We start from the raw sequence: 21280 nt of genomic DNA, 5'->3' as shown, positions 1-21280 counted from the left end.
CACTTAAAATATTTTGGATACTGCTCCATGTGCTAAGATTTTAACTGGGATTACGATGCATCTATAGATGACGGGGGGCGTGGGAGGGCTGTTAACAAATTTATAACATTGAGTATTCTGATCAGTTAACCTGATCTATCTAGTTAGGCCTTCCTCTATCTAGTTAGGCCTAACCTCTAGTTAGGCCTAACCTCTATCTAGTTAGGCCTTCTTTAATCATCCCGATATCATAGTTATGTAGAAGTCTTACACATTGTTAGATTTATTCTTGGGTATTTTATCTTTTTGATGCATTGTTAAGTTTACTATTATAGGTTTAATTTTGAAATATTTGTTGTAGGTATGTAGGAATACAATTGATTTTTATATATTTGCGTATTATCTATTAATTATTTTGGACTTATTACATATACAGTCATGCTATCTGTAAAGAATGACTGTTCCTTCCTTCCTTTCTAGTTTGTTTACCTTTTCATTTTCTTGCCACAGTGCACTGAAAATCAGGACTTCTGATACAAACATTAATAGAAGTGACAATAATGAACTTCTTTGTATCTTCTCAATCTTCAAAGTTACTAACATTTTTTGCCAATAAAAATGTTTGCTTTAGAATAGATACCTTTACAAAATTAAAGAAATTCTATTTCTAGTTTGCTAAGAGATATTTTGAAAAATGATAAATGGATATCAAATATTATCAAATGCTTTTTCTGTACTGAGAAGGCCTTATAATTTTTTCTTTTTTTAAAAAATCTAATGCAGTAAATTATATTATTTATTTTCTAAGCTTTTAATAATTTTGCATTCCCAGGATAAGCCAAATTGGTAACAATTTTTTTTGTTAGTTCTTTAATGCTCTCGATAGATGTTTTCTACAATTCATCTAACTTTTTTGGTTGTGGTCTAGGGCGGGTTCAAACTGCCTAGCTCACCATTAACTGGAAGCAGAAATTCTCTTTGTCTCTTCAATTCATTCCAAATACATTTTTATTCCAGCATTCCACCAAAACTGCTCTTATCATGGTTAACAAAGACCATCAAAGGGCAACAAACTAAAAGGTCCATTCTCAGTCCTCACCATATTCACCACTCAGTAGCATTTTATAAAACAACAGTTAAGAGCATATTGTCTTTACTGGCCATTCTGTTAGCTAAGTGACTTTGACTAAGTTCCTTAACCTCCCTCAGCCTCAGTTTCTCTACAGTAAAATGTAAATGATAATGTTATCCAGTTCTAGGGTTGTTGTAAAGTTTAAGTAAGTACATCTAAGTCGTTTAGAACAACAACAAAAAAACACATTATGTGCTAAATAAATATCACCTATTATTATTGCTTATACTCCTGAAAAAAAAAAAAGATTTCTTTTTTAACCATTCTTTCATGATTCTTATTTCTCTGGATATTCTTTCTCAGTCTCTTTCAGACTTTCAGACTCTTTCAGTCTCAGTCTTCATCTCTCCAGAATATAACTTTTGGAACTTAGTCTTCTGACAGCTTAATTTCTCTACCTAGACTTCCTTTCTACACAATATTATCCCATGACTTTAAAAATCACGTATATGTTAATGAGTCCCACAATTATAGCTTCTGTTGCAATCTCTTCCCTGAACTTCAAACTTACAGACTCTACTGACTAGTTAATATCTCGATTTAAATGTCTTCTAGGCAGCACATATTTAACATGGTTCAAACAAACTTTTTAAAATGATTTCCAACCCTTCAAAACCTAATCCAAGTTAGAATCATTTTATATGCCAATTATTACAGTATTTGCCAACCTTCTCCCTTCTACCCTTGCCCCTCTAGTCTGTTCTTCAAACTTCAATCAAACTGATATGTTAAACATTTAAGCCTGATCATATCACTTTGCTCAAAGCTTTCCATAGCATCCCATCGCATTCAGCATAAAAGCTCAAGTACTTTCCGGGCAGGGGTCAGCAAACTTTCTCTTCAAGGGCCAAAGAGCAAATATTTCAGGCTTTGCAAATCAATCACATTCTGCTGCAACCACAAAATATTATATGCTATACCTATATGCAAAGAGTATTAAGATTCTAAACTGCCACGTCCAAAAAAAATCATTATATTCTGTGGAATGTGACTAAAGTTTTCAAAAATGTAGCATGAGTTTTGGTTTCTAATGCTTAATATTTTTCACAGCAGTTCAATAAATATTTGCTGAATAAAAAAATAAGATATTTTTACAAAAAGATGGCAAAGACATTAAAGGTTAAATAATTTATTCTGTAAAATGTATCAAACAATTAATAGTGGACTTACTTTAGATTACTGATTCTAATCTCTGCACTTTCAGTAAGTTTCTTTGTTTCTTCTTTCCACCTATTGGCCACCTTCTGTTGAGTCACTAAGAGATGTCTCAGTTCAACAGTGGAATTTCGATTACTGTCTTCCATCTCTCTTAATTGAACTTCAAATCCATGTTCCTTTATTGAAAATTCATGTTCCATTGTACTGATCTAAGGAACAAAATGAACACATATCTTCTTTTATTTTTTTTTTTTTCCTACTGTAGGGGATACATTGATCAGTGACACTTACAAAAGCAATAACTCATTGTGGTGTTTGTGGCACAGAAATGTCTGGATGAGATATATAAAAATATGTTTACAATTTTCCTTCATCACAAATGAAGACTTATCCTGTATTGTAATTTAAATTTGGTGAAACCAGAATTATGGACAATTTTTTTTGCAACACTTTCCTCAACATCTTAAAATGCCGGTAGGAAAAAAGTATACTATTTAATATAAAACTGCTCTCATTATCTACTTTCACTTTTGCTGCCAGGATCCATGGAAAATGTTCATGCTCTCAAATAACTGAGAGCTTTTTACTCAAACCATTAAAAAAAAAGTTTACTAATTTATTATAAAGGGTACAACTCAGAAACAGGCAAATGGAATAGTTATATAGGGCAAGGTATGGATTTGGGGGTGTGCAGAGCCTCCACGACCTCTCCAAATGCACCATCCTCTCAGCACCTTAATGTGCTCAACTCAGAATCTCCTCAACTCACCTCATACTAAATTTCAAGTTGTCTTTTAAAGGGTTTTGTAAAGAAAGTAATATACGAGAGTTTCTTTACCACTTCAGTTATGGTATAAACAAATATTTCTTTTTCAGGAAAAAAAAAGACTATAAATAATGATTTTTCGGAATCTCATATGTAAGGATTGTCCATTATTTCCAGCTAATTTATGTCATTAGGGTAAAAATAACTTAATGCAGAATAAACATATAAGTAAATGCTTTTTGGATACTTTAGAAGCATTCTTAATTGGGGTTCAGGGAGAAAATTAAGCCCTAATGTTCTCAGGCATTCAGTGTATGTAATGAATTGCCTTCTCTTGAATGCTTCTAGAATGAAACTGTCTATATCATCCTTGAGGCAACTGACAAAACAGTCACTAGAACAATTTATTTGGTGTACTCTCAGGCCATCTTTATCTTACGATACTAAAGAAACATTATAAAGAATATTTATCTTATGATATTTTAAAGTAATGTGCTTTAAAGATCGTTACAGCTGGTATAGCTTATAGTAATTCATCAAATATGGCCACTTTCCAAAATCAAAAAAGGATGAATAAAAAGGACTCAACTTTACTCAATACCAAGGAAAACTAAACAACAGCAAAATCCATGGTTCTTGGGGTAAACTGCAAACACCCATCCTCACTACTTCTGCTAAATGCAACGTGCTTCCTAAAACTCTTAAATTTGGTTTCTCAAATAATACACAAGTAGAAATTTAAGACTTTATAAATACTGGCACTGGGAAAACAACCTTAGTTTTATTAATTCTCTATTATATTACAAGCTCCTGAGGCTCCTTGACTCCTGCTATTTTAATTTCTGTCTTATTGGATTCTGCAAATTTAGATTTGAATATGCTCCTACTCCTTCTCTGTCTCAATCTCAACCTTGCCTGGAGAAGCCATGGTTCTTATGTGTTAGGCAGAACTATTTCTGTCTTTGTCTCTCTCATATATATATTAAAAACTGATAAATGCATCTATACAGTTTTAGAAGTCTGCCTGCCTAGTTAACTCCCCATTTCTTCTTAGAAAGCTTATTTGTAATTTGATAAGCCTTGTTCTGAGGTTCTTTGTGACAACCTGGTCTTTGTCTACTTCTAACAAGCTTGTGTTGTGCTACTCTTCCCTTTTTTTTCTTTGTTTCTGTTACAATGGCTTCTCATTCTTGGCTCATTTTCACATGTAGTTCCCTTTGCCTGAAGTAATCTTACCTCTCCTGCTTGTCTTAGTTATTTCTATTCAATTTTTAAAACTTAGTTCAATTATTGCTTCTATCTAGAACCAAATCAAGTCCCTCTGTTATAAGTTCTCTCAGTGCCCTATGTTTTTCCTAAAGAGTATTTATTAGTTTGTAAATACATGTTAAAGTTTGCCCATCTCCATGAAAAAATGACAGTTTTAAGGTTGGGGGGGGGGCGCATGTCTTCATTACATTTTCAGCACCTGAAACATAGTAAAGTTCCCAAAACACATCTGTAGACCAAATTAATGATGGCTTTTTGGTATCAAAATGTAGTCTTTAAACACATGCCAGATCCTTTAGCTGGTGAAATTCCAACTGTTAAACTGGACAGATCTGCAGCTATGGACTACAAACAACTGAGTCTCCTATAACAGAAGTCCCACTAATGGTTAAATTCAATATATTGGTAGGAAGAAAGGATTTATGGTCTCCCTTTTTTCTTTGTGCTCTTCCTCTGCAGAGAACCACTCACACAAATAGTTCTGTCATCCTTTTGTTCTCCAAAACATCAATTACTATCCTGAACTGTTAAAGATAGATAAAATGTAGCACCAGGTAGGGAAAGTCATGAATTTCCCTCTCCCCCATTATAAAAACCAAAACACCTAAACATACACATATTGTAAAGTTATGGAAGATTAAAAAAAATTAAAAACAAATATAAGGTTTCTGTAATTGACAACTCAGAGATAACTACCTCTACTCTACCTGTTGTTTTTTATTTATGAATTTTAGAAGTTAGAGTAGTGACTACAGAATTGCAATATATATATACTTATATTTTTTCTTATTGTTTTAAAACTTAGACATAGCAATATAAAAAACATTATAAATTATTTAGAACCAATTTTTAATGATGACTCAATACAGTATTTTATAGATGTACCATCTCATTGTTCCTTCATTTCTAGTTATGAATAATGTTGCAATGGATTTTTTGAATTATGAAATATTTTACTTATTTTCTTACGAGAAAATTTTAGACTCTAAATGTGTACCATTTTTTTTAAAAAAATTAATATTTATTTTTTTTTGAGAGAGACAGAGTGCAAGTGAGGGAGGGAGAGGCAGAGAGAGAGGGAGACACAGAATCTGAAGCAGGCTCCAGGCTCTGAGCTGTCAGTATAGAGCCCGATGTGGGGCTTGAACTGACAAGCCGCAGTCGATTGACCTGGGTTGAAGTTGAATGCTTAACTGACTGTGCCACCCAGGGGCCTCTAAATGTGTATCATTTTAAACTCTCAGTTGCACATTCACTCACTGATAACTATGCAATTAATTAATAGTGACTTTAAACTTTAAAAAAGTTATTTACTAGCACTTTGTTTCCTTAGTCTGTGACTTCTGTTCATGTCTCCTACACGTTCTTCTATTGGGTTATATTTTTTAAAGCTCCTTATGTATGAATGTTTTTTGTCTTTTGTCCCATTTACTAAAATTATTTCTCCCAGTTATTTCTTTTCAAAACATTTAAAAATGGTTCTAAATATTTAAAAACTTTATATACCTAAACCTACCAATATATTCATTTGCAATATCTTCCAATTTTGTTTGTTTTGCTAGGAAAGTTCTTTTCCATCTATCAGTTACATATCTGCCTACATTTCCCACTAATGTTTTATAGTGTCACTAATAGCTTTTAGTTATAAACCCATATGAAATTTATAATGTAAAATTTAAAATCGAACAAGGTACAAATATTTTTTCACCAAGTACACTGACTTATTTTATTATGGAAATGTTTTGGTATGAGAACTTTCAAGCATACACAAAATAAAAATAAAAATATTACAACGAATCCCTATGTGCCCATCAACCACATAGTGCACTTGTTTTATCTGCACGCCTACTAAACTTTCCTTTGCCAAGATTTATCTTTCTTTTCCTTACAATGAACTACATTCCAACTCAAGTTTTACACATATACTGACATGCCAGAGTCACCACCCTGATTTAGATATCTCAGGAGGCTCACTCATATGTCCTAATCATTACTCATTTTGTAATTGAAGTTGTAACCTCTATTCTGATCTCATCCTCATAGGTAATTATGCCTATTCTTCACTTTCAAATAATGAAATTAATAGACTAGAGATTTTTCGTGTCTGGCTTCTTTGTTCAACATTAGGTCTGTGAGACTCATCCATAATTACTTATAGTTCATTCTGTTTTATTGGTGCATCTATTTCATTATCTGAGTGTACCACCATTTATTTATGTAATCTCATGTGGATGAACATGAGTTATTTTCAGTGTTTGATATGATTAAAACTTTTATGAATATTCTTATACAGATGTCTTCATGAACATAAGCACTCATATCTATGGGTATGTAGCCAGGATTATTTGGCATCGTATGTATGTATGTATGTCCAACTTTAAAAGATAATGCTAACTGCTGGTTGTACCAACTTACATTCTCAAAGTAGTGTATGAAAGTTCCAGTTGCTTTACATCTTTGTCAACACTTGATAGTCTTAGTTTTTTTTAATTTTATTTTAGCCATTCTGGTAGGTATGCAGTGGTACCTCACTGCAATTTTCATTATTTTGCTGATTAATAATGCAGTTGAACATTTTTTCATAAATCCTCTTTTATGAAGTGCCTATTTAAGGTTTTTACCCACTTTTGGAAACAGGTGTTTGTTTTTTCCTTATTAACTGCTAACTATTTTATCATTAACTGGTAACAGTTTTTATATTCTATTCTAGATATTAGTCCTTTTTTTGGTTATGTTCTATTATATATACATATATATTATTGTGTTACAAGTGTATTATATTATACATACATTATATATACTTTCCATATTCCAAATACTTTCTTACTTTTCACCCTCTTAATGGTATCTTTTTTTTTTTTTTTTAATATTTGTTTATTTCTGAGAGAGAGAGAGAGACAGAGCATGAGCAGGGGAGGGGCAGACAGAGAAGGAGACACAGAATCTGAAGCAGGCTCCAGGCTCTGAGTTGTCAACACAGAGCCCGACATGGGACTCGAACTCACAAACTGTGAGATCATGACCTGAGCCAAAGTCAGACACTCAACTGACTGAGCCACCCTGATGCCCCAATGGTGTCTTTTTTTATTTCGACAATTGGATTGTGATTTTTTTTTTAAATTTTTTTTTTTACATTTATTTATTTTTGAGAAACAGAGTGAGACAAAGCGTGAGTGGGGGAGGGGCAGAGAGAGGACACACAGAATCTGAAGCAGGCTCCAGGCTCTGAGCAAGCGGTCAGCACAGAGCCTGATGCGGGGCTCGAACCCACAGACTGTGAGATCATGACCTGAGCCGAAGTCGGATGCTCAACCGACTGAGCCACCCAGGTGCCCCGGATTGTGAATTTTAAGAGGCAAGACTGGCAAACCAGGGCTTGCATTGTACTTAATGGTGTCTTTTGATGACTCAATAATATTAATTTAATGAAATCCAATTAATTTATTATGATTATTGCATTTCGTGTTCTCATTAAGAAATTCTTTCTAACCCAAGATCATGAAGATTTGAAGCTTGAAGGTCCACTGTTTTATATGTTGCATTTAGGTCTACAAGACAGCTCAAATGAGTTTAAATGTGTGGTGTGATATAGGGGTCAAGGTTTATTTTAAAAATATGGACCCAATTGATCTAGCATCATTTTTTATAAAGATAATTCTTTCCCTGTTGAACTACAGTAGTGCTTTTGTTATAAATGAGGTGATTATGAAAAATGGGTTTGTCCCTGGACTATGTTTTGTTCCATTGATCAAATTGATTATTATTGATAGCACAGTGTTACTGTAGCTTTATATCGTCAATATCTGGTGGTGTGATTCTTCCCTTTTGTTCTTCAAAGATTTCCCACATACTAAACCATAAAGTACAAACCTCTCTGTATGATCTACAAAGCTGTCTTTCAGAGTTAAAGCTTTTATTAATAACTACAGTGTCTGATACATGCAGAAGGCAATACATATGGGTTGATATGAATTAGGTTGGAATGTGACTTTGTATGAGTACACAGTAACAAAAAACAAAGTGAAACATGAATACTGCTATCTCAATCTTTACTATGAAACTGGAAGATACAGCTTTTTACCATAAAGAGTTAATGCCACCTTTTACAAAAGTTGCATGGAATGGGGTAAAGCAAGCAACATGCTGATGGTCACACCAGTGCTTCTTGAAACTCCCTTAAACATGTTCCTATTGTCAAAGCATGTTAAACATTACCATGAAGAAAGAGGGAAGGAGAGGGAAAATAAAGGGGATTTTTTTTTTTTCTAGAAGGGACTTTTATCCCTTGCCTTCCTCCTAGCGTGGAAATTTTAGACTACCTATGAGAGGTTCTCAGAGCATACTGATGTAGCATCCTCTATAGAGCTAGTTTTAGAGTTCAATTTTTAAGAGGCTATTACAGAAGCGAGGATGACAGTCTGTAAAGTTATCTCATCTATAGTTTTGCTAGCACTGCTTAAATTGCTTTGGCAAGAATATCAGTGTATTTCATGGTTGGAAAGAATTTTTTGTGTGTGTGGATAGTGAAAGCAATCATTTTTAAGTATGCTTGCCAAATTCTACAATACAAAAAAGACTGGTTAATGCTCTGCATTATGATTTAGTGCTATCCGATGAAAAGGCAAAAAAAAAAAAAAAAAAAGGCCTTAAAAATGTTTTACTGGGTCTCTCTTATATTTTGATTTTTACAAGTACACATTTAACTCTAACTAGACTTGAAAATACCTTTAATTTGGCTTTTTTTTGAGCTTCAAGAGCAATCTTTCTTAAATCCTCAGTCTCTTTCTGTAACTGTTCATTTTCTTGCTGAAGTTTCAGCCTTTGTTCACTGACAAATCCACAGTTTTCTCTCTCAGACTCCAATAAGTTTTGAAGTTTCTGAATCATTTCTTGGCAACGTGATATCTCTTCTGAGGAACTGATAAAAAAACAAAAGGAACCCATAATTAAACTTAATGATCTGTAACAGAAGTCAAGCACTCTGTTTTATAGTGTAGACTTGTTTTGTTCTGACTCATTTCTCTTCACAGAGGATTTTTTTTCTTTTTTTAATTTTTATTTATTTATTTTTTTTAGATTTACAGCCAAATTAGTTAGCATATAGTACAACAATGATTTCAGGAGTAGATTCCTTAACGCCCCTTACCCATCCAGCCCATCCCCCCTCCCACAACCCCTCCAGCAACTCTCAGTCTGTTCTCTGTATTTATGAGTCTCTTCTGTTTTGTCCCCCCTCCCTGTTTTTATATTATTTTTGTTTCCCTTCCCTTATGTTTATCTGTTTTGTCGCTTAAAGTCCTCACATGAGTGAAGTCATATGGTTTTTGTCTTTCTCTAATTTCACTTAGCATAATACCCTCCAGTTCCACCCACGTAGTTGCAAATGGCAAGATTTCATTCTTTTTGACTGCCGAGTAGTACTCCATTGTGTGTGTGTGTGTGTGTGTGTGTGTGTGTGTGTGTGTGTGTGTGTATTTATATACCACATCTTCTTTATCCATTCATCCATCGATGGACATTTGGGCTCTTTCCATACTTTGGCTATTGTTGATAATGCTGCTATAAACATGGGGGTGCATGTGTCCCTTCAAAACAGCACACCTGTATCCTGTGGATAAATGCCTAGTAGTGCAATTGCTGGGTCGTAGGGTAGTTCTATTTTTAGTTTTTTGAGGAACCTCCATACTGTTTTCCAGAGTGGCTGCACCAGCTTGCATTCCCACCAACAATGCAAAAGAGATCCTCTTTCTCCGCATCCTCTCCAACATCTGTTGTTGCTTGAGTTGTTATCTTCACTGAGGATTTAAACTATGTGGTTTCACAATGTTATATTAGCCCAGGCAAATACATTCAGCTTAGCAATCTTGACTAATACACTGAACAGTTACTACTCACCTATAAAATCTATGTGAAACTTTTTTCAAATTTTTACTAACACTGAGAATCACTATGTAACAAGGACTTCAAGAGGATAAACTGAAGCTAATGATAAGGAAGGTGAAGTAGATAATGATCAAAACTCCTTTACTACTTTGATTAACTCCATAGGAAGACACATTAGGTGTCTAGATTACTAAATTACAATAAGACCTATTTCATATTTTTCTGTTGCATGACTTAAAATTTTTTTTTATAAACTTCCAGCTCTACAAATCTCATTTTATCAGTTTAAATAGGTTATAGTTCTTGAACTTTCTCAACAATGGATTATTGGGTAACACAACCTTCAAACATGTATGTTGCTTCAATATGCTAACTTATATTCCTATCTTTTAAAATTTCTATGTTTTCAAACCCAGCTAATCAAATACTGTGAACATTCTCTGGTCAACAGGTGTCAGAGGAAATATATATAAGGTCTTTTAGTTCCGTATACCATAACTCTTTTTTCCTATTCAACTCTGGCTGATAAAGTTTCTAATGAAATGATGGATCTAGGAAATGATCAAAGGATGATAAAATCAGAAAGATGCTAAGATCAGAAATAATCACATATTTTATTTTTCCTTTTCAAATTTTGATGTAAATTTTAGTTAACATACAGTACAATATTGGTGTCAGGAGCAGAATTCAGTGATTCATCACTTACATATAACACCAAGTGCTCATCATAACAAGTGCCCTCCTTAGTATCCATCACCCATTTAGCCTATCCCCCACCTGCCTCCCTCCATTAACTCTCAGTTTATGCTCTATCTTTAAGGATTTCTTAGGGTTTGTTTCCCTCTCTCTTTTTTCTCCCTTCCCCACCATGTGTTCATCTGTTTTATTTCTTAAATTGCACATATGAGTGAAATCATACTGTATGTCTTTCTCTGCCTGACTTATTTCACTTAGAATACACTCTAGCTCCATCCACGTTGCTGCCAATGACAAGATTTCACTCTTTCTTATGGCTGAGTAATGGTCCATTGTATATATGCTGCCTCTAATTTATCCACTCATCAGTCGATAGGCGTTTGGGATCTCTCCACAGTTTGGCTATCGTTGATAATTCTGCTATAAACATCAGGGTGCACATATCCCTTAGAATCAGTATTTCTGTATCCTTTGGGTAAATGCCTAATACTGCAATTGCTGGATCGTAGGGTAGGTCTGGAAAAGAGTATGGAGGTTCCTCAAAAAGTTAAAAATAGAACTACCCTACAACCCAACAACTGCACTGAACAATGTTTATTCATTTTTGAGAGAGACGGAGAGAGAGCACATGCACATGAATAGGAGAGGGGCAGAGAGAGGGTGACAAAGGATCCAAAATGGACTCTATGCTGATAGCAGAGATCCCAACGTGGGGCTCGAACTCACAAACCCTGAGATTATGACCGGAGCCGAAGCTGGATGCTTAACCAACCAAACCATCCAGGCATCCCTCCTGTGATAGTTTTTGACTTAAATTCTATTTGTCTGATAGAAGATACTCCTGCTATCTTTTGGGCACCATTCGCATGGAATATCTTTTGTCATCTCTTCATTTTCAGCCTGTGTATTTCCTCAAGTTTAAAGTGACTCTCTAGTAGGCAACATATAGTTGGATTTTATTTTCTAATCCATTCTGTCACTCTGTCTTTTGATTGGATGATTTAATCCACTTAAATTAAAAGTAATTACTAATAGGTAGTAACTCGTGATTTTGCTGTTTTCCATTTTGTAGTTCCTTTGTTCTTTTATTCCTATTTTAGTTGTCTTCCTTTGTGATTTGTTGAATTTTTGTAGTAGCTGCTTTCATTCCTTTCTCTTTACCTTTTGGGTGTCTACTACACATTTTTTTTTTTTTCTGATTAGCATGAGACTTACATAAAATGTCTGTTATGAGTCTATTTTAAATTGGTAACAATTTCAATCACTTTTATTTCTCTCTCTCCTCACATTCTGTGTTATTGATGTCATACTTTACATCTTTTTATATTGTATATCAATTATCACATTATTGTACTTCTTGTTATTTTTAATAATCTTATATTTTAGCTTCTATACTAGAGTTAAAAGTGATTTATGTAGTACTATTATGAGTCTTAGAGTATTCTGACTTTGGCAGTATACTTTCCTTTACCAGAAAGTTTTATTCTTTCACATATTTTTATGTTTCTAATTAGTATCCTTTCAGTTCCATTTGAAAACTCTAGCTTTTCTTATACAGCAACTCTAATAGTGATGCACTCCCTTTTGAGCTTTTGTTCATCTTAGGAAGTTTTTAATCTCTCTTTTACTTTTGATGGACAACTTTGCTGGGTATAGTATTCCTGGTTTGCACTTTTTTTCTTTCAGTACTTTGGATATATCATGCCACTTTCTCTCTGCTACAAAGTTTCTTCTAAGAAATCCATTAATACTTTTATTGGGGTTGGAGGGAGTCCCATGTATGTGATGAGTCACTTCCTGTTTTAAAAATTCTTTTTTATTCTTGGCAATTTGATTATAATGTGTCTAGGTGAAGACCTCTTGATGTTGAGCCTTTCTGTGATTCTTTGAGTGTCATGGATCTGGATGTTCAATTCCCTCCCCAGATTTGGGCAGTTTTCTATTATTATTTCTTTACAAGCTTTCTGTTCCTTTCTCATTCTCTGCTCCTTCTGGGATTTTCATAATGTGTATACTAATTCACTTTAAGATGTCCCATAACTCATGTAGGTTTTTTTCAGTCTTTTTCATTCTTCTCTTTGTTCCTCTAACTGGATGATTTCAAATGACCTCTCTTCAAGCATGCGGATTTTCTTCTGAATGATCAAGTCTGCTACTGAAACTCCACAGAATTTTTCAGTTCAGTTCTTCAGCTCCAGGATTTCTGTTTGTTTCTTTTTAATGGATTCTACTTCTTTGTTAAACTGCTCATTTTGTTCATGTAACATTTTTCTGATTTTATTTAGTTGACTCTGTTCTCTTATAGCTGAGTTTCTTTAAGACGATATTTTAAATTTTTGTTAAGCAGTCCATGGATCACCATTTCTTTTGGGTCAATTATTAGTTTCCTTTATTAGTTTATTAGTTTCCTTTGATGATGTCATATTTGCCCGATTCTTTCTTGGTATCTGTGTATTTGAAGAAGCAGATTCCTCTTCTAGTCCTTACAGACTGAAGGAGGAAGACTTCCTCCTGCCAAGTCCCACAGCTGATGAGGCTGCTTCTGGGATTGTGGTTGAGCAAGGCTGAAACCATGTCATGTGACTACTGCCAAGTTCATCTTTGGCAGGCATGTAACCAAGGGCACAATCAAGTGTTTTGTCCAGTGAGTTCCTAAAGGTGCTCCTGTCATGCCACTGAACTGGTCCATATGTGCACAGGACTGTTTCTGGACTGTGGTAGAGTGGGACTAAAGCTGGGTCACAAAACTACTTCACGGATTGTAGTCAGTTCTGAGGTCAGTGGGTCTGTAACTGTAAGCATCTATGGGTGTAGCTTGTGCTGAGTCTTTTGGCTGGTTGGCTGGACGCCTAGCCATGAAAGACTACCTCAAACTGTGGTACAGCAAAGCTGGATCCATGTCTTATGGTTTTTGCTAAGTCTGCAGTCAGGTCTGTGGTTGGCAGGCCTGTTACCAGAGGTGTGGCCAGGTGTGACTTCTGCTGGGTAACTGTTAGTACTCCCAAAACTGGGCTGGTTCTGGGTGGCAGGGTTGCTTCCAGACTACAGTAGAGTGGAACTAAAGCCAGGTTGCAGGGACAGTAAGGTCTGAGTTTGGCAGGCCTGTTATCAGAAGCACTCACAGGCATGGCTTCTCCTGAATCCCTAAGTGGAAGAGGCTAGGTGCAGGACTGTCAACAAGCAGGGCTAGAGCCAAGTCCACATGTAGATGGGGCTGCTTTGGCCCATAGATAGGACCATAGTATATGCTGGCACTGGTGTGTAGACCTGCCTCTCTGTTTTTGGGCTCCAATAGTGATTTGTAACCTCCTACCTGGATCCCAAAGCTTTCACAAAGGCACTTTTGTCCAGGGATGCCTTTCACATATTTGTTTCTGTGGAGGGATATGGGCTGGGTACCTCCAATTCATTCCACTATATTGCTGACAGTATTCATCTTTATTTTTAAAATATCTATCAAACATATTCTGTAACAGATTGAGATTTCATGCAATTCAAATTAAGTTTTACAGTATTAAGTAACACTCTGGCAGGAAAGGTAGAAAATTAGTTAGAACGGATATACCAGATTATAAATTTACCATTTTAATAGACAATGTAATAAATAAACATGAAGGATTATTATAGAATATTAAAAAAAAAAAAGAAATATAAGTATAAACTGATTATAAAAGCAATAATTGTAAGGAAGCTACTGCAATAGCTTAGTTAGTATGAAGAAAAACCCAATCTTATAAGCATTCTATTTAACTGCCAGAAAGGAGAAATTTGATACAAATGGTATAATACTGTTGAATCGTTTCTTCTGAAACAAATTAGTTTTCAGAAATAAGCTTGAAAAAAATTCTATTTGGTGCTAAATTTTTTGTCCCAACATATATATAAGTCCTATTTAAGAAAAGTAAAGAATCTGTCAAAAAGTATGTGAATTATAAAAATGTTAATAGAAAATGTAAAATAACTTACTTTATTTCAAGTTGTTTTATTTTATTTTCTGCCGTCTTAAGTCTTAGCTGAAGATCGTCTTTTGAACGTTCTGCAACCAGGCATCTTTGGTGCATTTCCTCTAGTTTTCTGTAATCACTTTCATTTACTCTGCCTTCATGGTAAATCTGCAAAAGAAGCTTATATGTACTACCTTACAGAAGAAAACTGCCTTAACAAATTATACAGTTTAGAAACTGAAATCAATGGATAAATAAAAACCCATAATCATGTGTTCATCTGTTCCCACTGTAACACACTAAAACATATCAATAATTTTGGTGTTTCATATTTATAAAATAAAATGTTGAAAACTGACATATAATTGCTTATTTTTTGAAATTATTCATGCTTATGGTAAACTATTCAAAAAGTTTTAATATTTTATCCTTTCTTTTATTAATGTGCTGTATCATGCTGACTGATTTGTGAATACTGAACCACCCTTGCAACCCAGGAATAAATCCTATTTGATCATGGTGAATGATTTGTTTTTTTTAATGTATAGTTTGGATTCAGTTTTGTCATTGAGAATTTTTGCATCTATGCTTATCAGGAATACTAGCCTGTAGTTCTCTTTTTCAGTGGTGTCTTTATCTGGTTTTGGTATTAGGGTAATACTGGCCTCATGGAATGAATATGGAAGTTTTCCTTCCTTTTCTATTTTAGGTAATAGTTTGGGAAGAATAGGTATTAACTCTTCTTTAACTGTTTGATAGAACTTCCTGTGAAGTCATCTGGTACTGGGGACAGTTTCAATATTTTAAAAAGAAATATAAAATAGTTGAAATAAAAAAAATACTCTAAATGTCACCACTTAGAGATAATTGTTTTGATTCAATTGTCTTGAATACCTTTTAAGAAAATTCTATATTCTGGTATTAAAAAATACAGACATATGCTATGGAGGAATGAGTAGAACTATCTGAAAGTGACTTCAGAATCTTACTCTGGTTTAACTAGACAATGATCTAACTGAAACGGGAGTTCCTCTTCCCCCAACGGGAGTGACTGTACCCAAGCTCAGCTTCTTATAAGACTAAGCTTCCTACCACGACACAGGGGCTATAACATCCCAAGAAGTGTGAAGTTGCCAGGTGCTAAGCAGCTCACATTTTCAGACAAATTCCACACAAGGCTATCCTCTAAATCCAGACTGCCTGGCAAATAACCTGTATCTTCTTCCACTGAAAAGACTGCTTTGTCACTCCTACTCTATAAAAAGGTAAAGTATCAGCAAGTTAATGTCCCACTACTAAAATACAGGCCTATAGTATAGTCCCAGCAGTGCTTTGACTTCAGCACACTTGTTTGTTGGACAGTGGGAGAATTAGGGACCTGTGCCTTCTCTTTACCTGTTGTCTTCAGTATTATAAGTTTTACATTTCCTCAATTAAGCCTATTCCTTACTCTATGCCATGTAATATTAAGAAATTCATCCCAGCCCTGATGTATAGCAGGTGGCAATCTAAATGGGATCTATACCTATTCCATAACATATAGTAACTCAGAAGGAATCAACCTTGCAGGAGAAAGATGACCATAAAGGTCCCACTTGGAATATGACATGTATGCTATATGCTGCTTTGTAAAGGACTCATTTACTATCTGATGTCATGATCTTTTTATGTCAATAACACATATATGTCACATGCTTTTTACTGATTGCTAAGTTTACTGATTTTCTTTATGCTATGTAGCACAGCATGTATGTACTCTTCTTTGAAAATCAAAGTCTGACTGTAACATTTAGTATTTGTTAACATTAGGTAACTTACTTAACCTCTCTACAAAAGTTCCTAATGCACCACTTAAAACACCGTATATTCTGCACCAAGTTAGTCTCCATTTTTTCCCAAGGCATTTTACAAGAGTGGGATATTTACTGATGATAAAAAAGCTATCTAAGTAAGAAATAAATTTTAAACTACACACTTCTTACAGTATTTTTTCATAAATATCATTTGGGTAATATTTTTCTACTTACAAAATAAAAATCTATACTTTTAAAAGGTTAAAATCAGAGCAATGTTGTAATTTTCTGGTTATACATATTTGTATTTATAGATGGCCTGAACCCAATAAAAGTTGGCATAGAATTTAAAAACACAAGGAAGATGAAGTAAAATTTACTACTGGAATAAGGTTTAATCAAGGATAGCTACTTCAAAAAATGTACACCTTTAAGTAAAAAGTACAAGTACTATGGCCACTCTTATAAAGAAATGTATTCAGGCAATACTAGTATTTAAGTACAGATTCTGAATATATTCCAGGTAAAAACACTCACTTATAATATAGGGGTTGCTAGTAGGCAGCGTGATGAAAGCAAACAGTAATAGTGAATATCTGCAGTTGAGTTTAGGTATTTTTTCCTTTTTACCTTTTCTAGTTCTTCTTCCACTGCTTTTTTCTCCCTAATGGCTCGTTCAATTTGGCTTTGTTTTTCAGCACACTCCTATAAATTCAATTCATATTGTAAATAAATATGTTTGTAAAAACTTAAGAAAAAAATGGGTAAAATGATTTGTTTGTAACAAAGAAATACCAACAAACAAATTCTTATTTGTAACAAGAATACCACACTTACACTATCAACAGAGCATGACCATATTGATTATTCAACAAAAACAAAAAAACCTCAATCTTCAAAGAGCTGCCTATCTCAGGATTTCAGAAATCGCCTCCAGCACAGAATGTCAAGGAGTTCTAAGTAAACATACTAAATGGGTGACAGAGGTTGAGGGATTCCAGAGAGAAAAAAATAAGACCCCTTTCTCATATTAGTTTTATTCATATACTCATATCACATATTTTAATTTCTTAAAAATGTTATTTATTTTCAGAAGGAGGGGGAGGGAGAGAATGCATGCGTGAGCTAGCAGTGGAGGGGCAGAAAGAGAGGGAGAGAAAGAGAGTACGAAGCCCAATTCACAAACCATGAGATCGTGACCTGAGCTGAAATCAAGAGACCTCTTATCACGTATTTTAAAAGGAAACACAGAACTGGACAGTGACACCATATCCTGAGGATAACCTGTGGCCTAAAATGTACATGGGTATATAAATTCAATTTTTTTTTTTTGGCAAAACTTATAAACAGCCAACGTACATAGTAAATTTTACTAACATGATCATTAAACATTTCTGCTCATGAGGCACCTGGGAGGCTCAGCTGATTAACCAGCCAACTTTGGCTCAGGTCATGATCTCGTGGTTCATGGGTTCGAGCCCCGCATTGGGCTCTGTGTGGACAGCTCAGAGCCTGGAGCCTGCTTTGGATTCTGTGTCTCCCTCTCTCTCTGCCCTCCTCTGCTTGCACTCTGTCTCTAAAATAAATAAACATTAAAAAAACTTTTTTTAACATTTCTCCTCAAAAGGCTTTAATCAGTAAAACTGAGCAAGCATATCAATCAGCTGATAAAATTTAATATTTTGCAAATGAGACTAAACTAAAAACAACCTTTATAATGACTGGCTCCTCACAGCTATTTGTTTTTAACTATTTATTTATTTTTGAGAATCAGTGTGATTATTTTCTACTAATTGTAGATTATGCTTTGGATGAACCCGCTTACTGTCAGTACACTACTAATTAATATTCAACTATCTTTAGCATAACTTTATTTTATTTTTTATTTTAAAAATGTTTATTTATTTTGAGAGAGCATATGCACCTGTGAGTGGGGGAGGGGCAGAGAGAGAGGGGGAGAGAGAATCCCAAGCAGGGATGGATCCCATGACTTGAGCTGAAATCAAGAGTTGGACGCTAAACTGATGGGGCCATCCAGGTGCACTCAGCATAACTTTATTTTATTTAAGTATCAAAATGTTTTTAAATTTTGAAATAAGCTTCTAAATTGTGAATTCTGATTATAATGAAGATCTTAACCCTATGTTACAAATCAGATGATTAATCTAAATTATCTTTCATTAAGCTAGAATTATTAGTGCACAAGAAATGAAACTTTAAACATTCCATATATATTCATATAGTAAGTCGCTAATCTATGAAAAGGTAGTTTTATGGTGTGATATTTGGGATTTCTTCTATGTTGATATGTGATTTTTAATAGACTATTTTTAGAGCAGTTCAGATTCACAGAAAAATTGAGAAGTCAGAGATTTCTGCTATGCTTCTTGACCCCATAATATGAAAAGCCCTCCCCTATTTTCAACATCCCTCACTGTAGTTATACACTTGTTAATACTGATGAACCTATAATGACACAACCTTATCACTCAAAGTCCATAGCTTACATTAGAGTTCACTCTTGGTGCTGTTCATTTTGTGAGTTTGGACACATTTATAATGATATGTATTCACTACAGAGTAGGTACAGTGTCCTAAAAATCCTCTCTGCTTCACCTATGCCTATTTATCCCTCTCTTCTCCTTAACTCCTGATAACCATCAGTCTTTTTACCCCATAGTTTTGCCTTTCCAAGAATGCCATACGGTTGGAATCAAACAATATGTAGCCTTTACAGACTAGCTTCTTTCACTTAATAATATGTGTTTACGTTTCCTCCATGGTTTTTTTCATGGCTCGATAGCTCATTTCTTTTTAGTGCTAAATAACTGTCTGAATGTACCACAGTTTATCCATTCACCTAACTAAAGGACATCTTGGTTGCTTCCAAATTTTGGCAACTGTGAAAAAAGCTGCTATAAACATCCATGTTGAGTTTTTTTGTGTGGACATAAGTTTTCAACTCCTTTGGATAAATACAGAAGAGTATAATTGTTGGACAATATGTTAAGAGTATATTTAATTTTGTAAGAAACCATCAAACTGCCTTCAAAAGTGGCCATACCATTTTGAATTACCACCAGCAATGAATGAGAATTCCTGTTGCTCCACATTTTCCCCAGAGGTTGGTGGTATCAGGGTTCTGGATTTTGGTCATTCTAACAGGCATATCTGGCACATACTTGATGTAATGAATGGCACCTCATTATTACTTTAATTTGCATTTCCATGGTGACATATGATGTGTAGCACCTTTCTGTATGTTTATATGCCATCTGTATATGTTCTTTGGTGACGTGTCTGTCAAGGTCTTTGGTCCAGTTTTTAATTGAGCTGATTTCTTACTGTTGAGTTTTAAGAGTTCTTCATATATTCTGGATAACAGTCTTTTGTCAGTTATGTCTTTTGCAAATATTTTCTCCTAATCTGTGGTCTGAATTTTCATTCTCTTGACTATCTTTCACAGAGAAACTTTTCATTTTAATGAAGTCCAACTTACCAATTGTTTCTTTCATCAATCATGCCTTTGATATTATATCCAAAAATTCATTACGAAACTCAAGATCATCCAGGTTTTCTTCTATGTTATCTTCTAGGAATTTTATAGTTTTGCATTTTACATTTAGGGTTGTGACCCATTAAAAAAAACTTTGTAATGTTTATTAATTTTTGAGAGACAGAGAGGCAGAGCATTAGCAGGGGAGAGACAGACAGGGAGGAAGACAAAGAATCTGAAGCAGGCTCCAGGCTTTGAGCTGTGGGGCTCAGACTCATGAGCCATGAGACGAACTGAACCGAAGTCAGACACTTAACTGACTGGGCCACCCAGGTGCCCCAGGAATGTGACCTATTTTGAATTAATTATTGTGGAAGGTGTGTCTGGATTCATTCTTTTACATGTGAATGTCTAATTGTCGTAGCACCATTTGCTAAAAAGACTTATCTTTGCTCCACTGTCTTACCTTTGCTTCTTTGTCAATGATCAGCTGACTGTATTTATGTGGGTCTATATTTTACTCCATTCTAGGTTGTTTTATTTCATTTATTTTATTTCATTGATCTGCTTGCCTATTCTTTCACCAAGATCACACTATCTTGATTATTATAGCTTTAGAGTGAGTCTTGAAATCTGGTAGTATTAGTCCTCTGACTTTCTTCTTCTCCTTCAGTGTTGTGTTGGCTATTCTGGGTCTTTTGTCTCTCCAGATATACTTTGCAGTCAGTTTGTCAATATCCACAAAATAACTTACTGAGATTTTGACTGGGATTGCACTCAATCTATGGATCAGGCTGTGAAGAACTGACATTTTGACTGAGTCTTCCTATCCATGAGCATGGACTATCTCTTCATTTATTTACTTCTAGTTTGATACCTGTCATCAGTTTTCCTCACATAGACTTTGTATATTTTGTTAGATATATATCTAAGTAATTTTTTTACATGCTAAGGTAAATGGCACTGTGTTTTTAGTTTAAAATTCCACTTGTTAATTGCTGGTATGTGGGAATACAAAGGACTTTTGTATATTAACTCTATATCCTGCAACCTTACTATGCTATGATTGCTTCTTTCTTTTTGGTTGAATTTTTTGGGGTTTTACTTTTATTTTTTATTTTAGAAAGACAGCACACAAGCAGGGAAGAAGGACAGAGGAAGAGA

The 21280-nt window shown here is 34.5% G+C and overlaps 1 protein-coding gene across 4 annotated transcripts in view; it reads right to left on the bottom strand.

The window, feature by feature from the left end:
- The window catches only part of SCLT1 (sodium channel and clathrin linker 1), a 220620-nt gene that overhangs the window by 50814 nt on the left and 148526 nt on the right, over positions 1-21280 (bottom strand). For all 4 annotated transcript variants that reach the window (XR_006201717.1, XM_042935491.1, XM_042935492.1 and 1 more), the window contains 4 exons: positions 17251-17325; positions 14850-14995; positions 9030-9222; positions 2282-2478 (listed from right to left, as the gene is read on the bottom strand). Coding sequence is in view for 3 of the 4 variants with exons in the window: in XM_042935491.1 (XP_042791425.1) it covers positions 2282-2478; positions 9030-9222; positions 14850-14995; positions 17251-17325 (611 nt within the window). In the remaining variant the exon portion in view is untranslated. The remainder of the gene's footprint in view (positions 1-2281; positions 2479-9029; positions 9223-14849; positions 14996-17250; positions 17326-21280) is intronic.

The sequence above is a fragment of the Panthera leo genome, chromosome B1, assembly GCF_018350215.1.
Source record: "Panthera leo isolate Ple1 chromosome B1, P.leo_Ple1_pat1.1, whole genome shotgun sequence".
Lineage (NCBI taxonomy): Eukaryota > Metazoa > Chordata > Mammalia > Carnivora > Felidae > Panthera > Panthera leo.
Note: the sequence above shows the minus strand (reverse complement) of the source record. Positions and strands in the feature narration are given on the sequence as shown.